Genomic DNA, 8421 nt, shown 5'->3' with positions numbered 1-8421 from the left:
ATTGATGGAGTGATTGACTAGTTGACTGGCTGACAGTCTGATTGATTAATTGCTTAACTGAGTGAGTGAGTGAGTTTAAGTGCGTGGGTGACTGAGTGAATGCGTGAGTAATGGAGAACGCATGTGTGTATGACTAAGTGAGCAATATGCTGTGTTTTTTCCCTAATATTTCTGTTGGCCATGTATTGTTTAACTGTTCTTCGGTTTACAGCAGGATGCTCAATCTTGAATCGCTCTAAGAAATGTCCATTGAATGACAAAAGCTATGCAGCTGCTCCAATACACAGCGGTATAGCGCCAGACGAAACGTGAACCAGAGCTCATTAGGCATCCACGGGACAAACCTAGGCCAGATAAAGACCGGTGATAGGCCCCTGCGGTGACCCAGGGGTTCTCACGGTTTGCCGACTAATAAGAGCGTCGTTGATGCACCACTGACAAATCTACAAGTTTTTACAAAAACATGAAACAGGAACTGAGATGATGGAAAGATAAAAAAAAACCACACTCACTAAGATTGCTCACACTGTTCTTGTACAATAAAGACTACATACCATGCATTCAATATGTTTTGGATCTGCAAAGTCAGAAGTCGCGCTCGCACGATGTCATTGTCGTATTCTGCAAATCGTGAGTTAGCCTCCATTGTGCAAGTCCATACGTCAAATCTCACCAGTTGACCACGGTTCTTTCGTTAAGGTGATTAAACCACGATCAGGCCAAATTCCCTTTACCAATGGGATCGCGTGTTCGAATCCAGCTCTTGCCCTATCCGGATGCCGCTTTACATCAAACGGTTTACCAAGTAGCTGAAAAATGCTCTCTCTACTTTCCTCCATATCTAAACTTGACATTAAGAATGTCTTAAAAACGCCAGTCATATTAATTAAAGCGTGTTACGTTGTTAATGTAATGATTAAAATTAATATGTGGATGATGTCAATCCCTGAACCCTTGTTGTGTTTCTGTTATTGACGTTCATATAAAATCCGCCCTCTTCCTGTGTGAACACACTTCTTGTGAATTCGATCTGATTGTATAACAGGCCTACAGAGGAATTAATTGATAATTTCATTCAAACACACATATTTCTTCCAATAAATTCGACAGTAATTCTCAAGGAAACACTGTCGAGTTGTTGGACTCCCTGTAATTGTAGTCTATGTACCAGTGTAAAAGTTGTATCCTGCATTGCATAAGCATTCACGAATATATACTGCAGGCCTACAGTATTGCTTTTGCATGAGATAACAGGAAGTATCAGCTCTTGACAAGGAATGTTCACTTCGTTATACGCACGCGTTAAACATCACTTAACATCAGATAATTCCTGATATCCCATACCACAGTATGCAACATATGCTTTATTATACCGCTTTCCAATCGCTGAATTTGTACATCGATAGCAGAGCTAGCCACCGTATGGTTGTTTACGTCACAAAGAAGCAGACGTCAGAGAGCACACAAAGGGAGATAACTGCAATAGAATAAACGCACGTGATTGTTAGCTATTAGCGCGAGACCGTTGGCTATTTCCTCGTGAGCGTCATATTGCCCTTTTGTGAGCGTGTTGTTGAACTTCTTGTTTAATGGAATACCTCGCTGTGAGTTCAAGTCCAGCTCATGCTGGCTTCCTCTCCGGCCGTAAATGGGAAGGTCTGCCAGCAACCTGCGCATGATCGTGGGTTTCGCCCGGGCTCTGCCCGGTTTCCTCCCACCATAATGCTGGCCGCCATCGTATAGGTGAAATATTCTTGAGTACGGCGTAAAACACCAATCAAATTAATTAATTAATTAATTAATTAATGGAATACCAAGTGACCTTCTATTGGCCAAAGGATACCAAACAATCCCTCTATGAGGTGTAATAATTTTGATTTGAACCACTGAATTACACAATGATGATATACCATGATGATGAAACTATAACTGATAAATCAAGTAGAAAGACGATGAGTTTACAATAATTACACTCATTAGTTTTCCCTCAGTAAGTGCATTGTACTTGATTTCTCAAATAGATACACTGTATCTGGAATGTTTCTAAAGATAAATATAATTTATAAATTTCAACCTTAGACACTACTAAATATGGGGACTGAAAGGTCTCTATTACAGCCATTACAACTGTTAGCACGCAAGCACCTAAGCCAAAGGTTCATAAATGAGCAGCAGTGCATACACGTTGTCTAGTTCCCATCTCTGGCTGGTTTTATTCCGTATGAAATGTCTCTCTTGTGGTTTCCAATGCGATTACTTCAGACGGGTTAACCGGGCTAGGGAAACACTCTAAGCCAGGTACTCTCTAAACAGAAGCGATCATCAGCAGGCAGGAGATTATCCTGCAGACGATTCACGAATAGCCCGCAACTGACGGCGTAATGCCAGTGGTTTTTGTTCTTGGAGAACTCAGTTATCGGACCTAGCCACCAGAGGGCAGGGCAACTGAAATCATACCATGTATTCACGTCGAAATGCCTCTTTGTCTTCCTCGCAAATCGTTTTATTAAAACCCTGTGCCTGTGTACTGAGTAAATTATGCATGGTTTTGAGGTCTAGAACACAAGAGAACATTCAAAGTACGGAGTGGCTTTTAGATATAAACGTCCAACAATGTATACCAGCGCACTTCATCTGACAATGTAAAATGAAGCTACACAGGCATATAGGGGCCCATAAACTCGTCTATTACGTCATTAAAAAGAGGCATAGAGCCAGTGCTACCAGCAAAAAGTAACGTAGCTTTGGGAGCCGTTATATACACACAGTGGTAATAGTAGCCTAATGCCATTTCATGCAAGCCATCCATCTTACTTTTTCGTGTTATTTGTATTGTGCTATACCCATAAGCGAAGGCCATCCAGTTTCAGTTTGACTTCACGTTCGGGTTTTTTAAACAAAATTGTGTTTTACAAATCTGTGTATATATGGACAAAAGGTAAAACATAAATTCCCCTGAGGGATTAAAACTGGCGTTTTACTTTATGTAAGAAGTACAATCGCCTAATAACTTCGTGAAAGTTTTAGCGTAGTAAAAGCGACCTTTTGCACGATCTGTATAGCACAAAACTGGGATTGATCAGTGAAAGATCATGTAAAGTTATGCAACATTTGCTGTAACTACGTACATACATAAATACAAAGTTGTAGCCAAAATATATGCTCGAACTAGTACACGCTTTACACAGATTTGGGTTCTACTTACTTCTGTATTGCCGCTCTAACTGGCACATTGTGCATATATGTTACATATAGGCCTATATCAAAACGTCACTGTATTGACAGTATTCCTCATGCAACAGTGGGAAACGCATAAACATGGAGGGTTGCTCCGCTTTTTGAAAGTAATTCCTAGAAAGCGACTGAGATATGATTAAGAACTTACATCATATCAAAGTGAATATCAAGGTATAATTGGACAAAAGGGTACTGATGGCCACGGGATACCAAGACTCCATTAAGAAGCCTGCGTGTAACAAATCTATTATGGTTTGTATACACGCGGGATACCACTGGATCAAGTGCAATAGGTATGGTATTCGTGTCGACGTCCGAAGGAGGGCAAGAATTATCGATTTCGTGGAACAAAATGAAATCACGTTAAACTTACAATAAGTTGTACTGAATTTAGAGTTTTAAGTCATTCGTGAGGAAACAAAATGCATTTACTGCACCCTTGACCGCCCTTCGTCGAGCCAACGCATCTTTCCAGGAGATGACCATACAAATGACTGTCCATGGAATGGGGTGTGATTAGATCCGGGTGGCGCTTGGGAACGTTAGGCCCAGCTTATTGCCATGTCCTAATTGAATTGTCTTGTGACAGCGCGCAAAGCGCTTGTCGCAATGGCGGGTTATGAACCAGTCAGTATGAGCGGTGCCAGGACCCGTGGATGCCACGGCATCGCAGTCCAAGAGAGATACGTGAAACCCTAAGGGCCTGCTACCACTTCATTGAAGCCGAGTGAAATGTCTAGGAGATCGAAGCGCAGCATTCTGGAATACCTTTGGGAGTTGATCGCTAATTATCTGCCTTTCCGTGGTTATAGGGTAGATTATGGGGCAAGCTCTGCGATGACCCCCACTAACAAACCACAACTGAATGTCAAGCCAAGGGGCAAAACAACCAGTATAGCAGCTATGAATGAGACGATATGTTTGCACCTTGCTTCACATTGTACAGAAGGAAAGACGTTCTTCGGGAAAAGTCAATGCACTTCAGGCCCGTCCAATTAGCCCGTATCCGTCTCTATTAATACATGTCATAACCAGAAAATGGTTCAGATTTCCGAGAGCCTCGAGTAACATCTGGAGATATTTCCCCCTAACAACTCTATTGTTAGCGACCGGATAGAGCTCCAATACAAATCTAAGCAATTTAAAAACATCAAATTTCATGTACTATTAACATCATTACGTGCACAATGCTATTAATAGACGGTGTCTGAGAATCTTCTCCGCTGTAAGTGCTTTAGTGTATGAATTTTTCTCACTGCTGATATACTGTCACAGTTTTAGTATGTGACATGCTCAGGAGAGCAGTTGACCGCTGCATTCGTGTGTCATGTAGACTAAGCCACTGACGTCTAATACATTGCAGTCGACATCACTGCTTATTTCTGTACCTAATTCTGCTTAAGTCATGTTGCTAAAGGCAGTGTGCTATTTCTTTCTGCTATTTATGCATTTACATGAACAGTTAGAATAAAATCCTTTTTTTAAAATACTGATGAAAATTGACATTTCCCTGGTTACGTTGGACATTTGACAACTATCACTGTCGTCGGTGATCGGATTTTCTTCTCTACGCCGTGACCTTCACATCGTTTTCATTTTAAATTTTCATTCTGAATTGTCCTGCCCTAGCACATACCACCCCCACCCCATCCACGCTAAAAATTGTGGCGTAAACAAATACATAGGTATATCTATGTTGTCGCAGTGTTTTACTGTTTACATGTGTTCACTGTCGTAAAAATAACAGCACTGACCTGAATAAAATGAGTGTGAACAACAAAAATGTGTCAGCTTTCGAGAGCTTCTGTTCACACCAAGCCGGGAAGCGACATGCCAGTTATAGGTGTATACGGTCGTCGTAACGGTCGCTCCATGTGGTAGCTTGTAATTATATATGTATGTCAACATAATCAGGGAAGTCATCTGGTAAAATTATAATTACTCAATTGTTACAAATTGCTCGATTGTACCTCGGTGGGAATGAAAGTCTAAATGATCACATGCCTACAGGCGTTTATTTTACTATGTGTATATAACATATATATGTTTACACCTATAGTTGCGAAAGGTGTAGACAAATGTTGGCTGACAAAACAGCGGTAAGCAGTATGACAAGCAAACGCTACAGAAGTGGTTTGCAAAAACGTGCCCAAGGATATGAACATTGCCCTATACCGTATTCAACTCTTGGGTTGCCAATGTTAAAGAAAGCAATCGACGGGTATTTGCTAAGAGGGATAAGGGTTAGAATATGTCCCAGGACCTGAGCAAGATATAGCAGCATGTAAATAGCATACATACGAACGTACTCTCAATATTCACAGTTTCCAGTGGAGTTTGTGTTGTTAGTATAAACCCGCGATCCCGTTATCCAGCCCCATATGATTTGCCATTTCGCTGGCTGACGACAAAGTCAAGCAAATGGCTGTTTCGGTATCATGCTGCCTTTCAGCATACACGTCAGTTATCTGTGTCTCTCATCCACTTTAACAGTAGTTTTGTATGTTGTTGATTTAAGTCTAGATCACCTGTCCTCGTAAAGCATTAAACATTGATATACAGCCGTTAATTAGGGCCTTTCCCGCCCCCCATCCCCGCAGGTGATCCAGATGCCGTGCCCTTAGTTGTCATGTATCAAGAAATGCCATACTGGACTGTCACAGTTGACCCAGTGTTGTAAGTCCTTAGAACTATCACACAATGCCTTCAAGTGCTTGCTCCGACCCCCTGACCAGATTTTATAGAATACAGACATCGAAGACGTCTTTAGGCGAATCAGACCGCCCATCTATGCTGACACCTGGTCCACTGCTTACGTTGGGTCTTGACTCAAACGTTGCGGGGAACGAAATAACTATCGTGTTAGACGACAACTACATGACTTGACTGATAAGCGCGCATTCCGCATTGCCTAATTCCCCCCGCCACCTCCCAAAGGCAGTAATCGTTCACACTACTAACATCACCCATAACGACATCTCAAATTGCTTTCTTTTATATGAACATAATATAAACTTAATGCCTTTTGACAATGATATTAAAGGAAAAGAAGATTTCTCTATCAGTAAATGTAGCCTTTCACATTTTGCTTAACGTGAGAGCGATGTTCGCATTTCCATACGAACCGAGTGCAAAAATATACGAAGTTACGTTGCGTCATATTTGGACATTTGGAATAACATACATACTTTTTTCATAGAAAATACTTTTACAGAGTAAGTCTAATAGTTTTTACCATTATACAAGGGCCACGCCATTTCAGATGATTTGTTCAAGGATTTTCTACCATGCTTCCTTTCATCTACGATTGTCTGTGTGCCATTGGTAATATCCTGCTGTGTGAATGACATGTATATTCAAAATTCAGACAAATCTATATTCTTCTGCAAATTCTGTCGCAAATATTTATGGCATGCGACATTTCTATCGTGCTTTGACAACAATGAAATTAGTTGGAATAGCCTATAATATAATTGGGGAGTATCCGTTTTGTTTTTTTCGGGGGGTTATTAAACGTTCTCTATGGCCGAGGTTATCTCCGTGTATCACATTCATAGCCACAGGTAAAGTATGAACTTACCGATTTTGATCAGTTCCGGTAAACAACTTATCAGCTGGACAATGGCCGATCCAATAAGGAAGTAAGTGACCAATCTCTTCTTGTGTTTCACAGACATGTTTGGGAGATGACGTCCTGTCTTACCGTCCTGGAAATAAAACGTCTTCAGGTTTGACTTCCGTTCTTTTCTCACCACCAATAACGAAATTTCCTAGGAATTTTTCCTCTTTGCTGCCCACGGGTGTCATTTGGGTTTTTTTCCGAGGCAGCGAAATTAAGCAATCATTATGGGAAAGCGTAACGCTTGATCCGTCTGTCAACACCGTACGGCAGATTGTTCTGTATCAGGCACGAAGAATATACATGTCGCGTCCTATTCCAAACTACACGGCAAACACAGAATACACACTATACTAAAAATGGGCGCTTTACAAATTAAATTCACTCTTCCGTTAGTCGGTTCAAAAATGATGTTTTATATCCCGCTCGAATCTGGCCCTTCCTTGCAATTACATAGTCGTCCTATAAATGACTATAAAGGCGATACCAGCCAAGCCTATCGTCAACACGTGTTAGTAACGTACGTTCAACCACACATGGCTACCTTCACATATGCCGGACACGACCTTGCGGCGTACGATAACGGAAAAGAAAGTACTTGGTCAACGTAGGTGCCGATGAAACAATAAATAAGTTCCATAAGCGAAGTTCAATAGACTTGCTTTGCGCTGGTGTTCTTTCGTCGCTCTATTACATAGGATAGCAGCGCTTGAAAGCAGCTGGGTGTTACACCGAGCAGCGGATTGGGCGATTCCATTCCTTCCAAGCCAGCAAGGGGGGGGGGTAACAGCTTTAGCTGCTCAAAAGCCTGTCGGATTGTTTTCCGATATATAATCGCGGAAATCCCGTATGTAATCATACGGCTGGCTTTCGGAGGTTTTGCCGGAGGCGGATTAATAATTCAAGGCATTGTTTTCGGCGCTTAAATATGAAAATAATATGAGCTCGCTGATTTGTTATAGTACCCGCGTAACCAGCTGCCAGGCGCGCTGCAAATCGTCATTACGTACGGCACTTTGACTTTCTGAGTTCATAACGAGTTCCGGCTCGCTGGACTCACAGGACATGGCGACCACAGACTTTAATCACCCCCCGCCAATTAATAGATAACTAAGGGCACAGTCTGTGTCATGTGGGCTCGATCTCTTGATTCCTTGTCACGAATTTATTGACGTTATTTGTATGTATAATAGCCCCGCATCTCTGCCGTTCTGTACGGAGCTACGTGCTCCTAACATTGATTACAACAACTCTCGCCCAGTGCTCTCTCTTTATTATGTGCCTTAGTCACTGATTCATCAAAATATGGCTAATTAATTGCGCATCTAGATCTCGAGCATTAATTTCAATTAGGCATATTGACTGCTCAGCTCAATACTCAGGCTTTGTCATCTTAACCTCTCCTACACAATGCTGCCTTCGTTCGTGTAGTCCCCGCTTGCCAGTAATCGCTTGTAATAATGATTGTTCCGTGGGCAATTTTTCAGCCGTACTTTTATTCAACACGCATGCAACATTTAGCGCTGAAAAGGTCAACATTGTTTTCACAACTCATCACTGATGTC

At 41.7% G+C, this 8421-nt stretch overlaps 1 protein-coding gene across 3 annotated transcripts in view; it reads right to left on the bottom strand.

Moving 5' to 3' along the window:
* LOC135477299 (glutamate receptor ionotropic, kainate 2-like) overlaps positions 1-7532 on the bottom strand; it is a 53566-nt gene extending 46034 nt beyond the window's left edge. For all 3 annotated transcript variants that reach the window (XM_064757459.1, XM_064757460.1, XM_064757461.1), the window contains exon 1: positions 6818-7532. In XM_064757459.1, the coding sequence (XP_064613529.1) occupies positions 6818-6914 (97 nt within the window). In that variant the 5' untranslated portion in view covers positions 6915-7532. The remainder of the gene's footprint in view (positions 1-6817) is intronic.
* Between the last annotated feature and the right edge of the window lie 889 nt (positions 7533-8421).

The sequence above is a fragment of the Liolophura sinensis genome, chromosome 1, assembly GCF_032854445.1.
Source record: "Liolophura sinensis isolate JHLJ2023 chromosome 1, CUHK_Ljap_v2, whole genome shotgun sequence".
In the NCBI taxonomy this organism is placed as follows: domain Eukaryota; kingdom Metazoa; phylum Mollusca; class Polyplacophora; order Chitonida; family Chitonidae; genus Liolophura; species Liolophura sinensis.
Note: the sequence above shows the minus strand (reverse complement) of the source record. Positions and strands in the feature narration are given on the sequence as shown.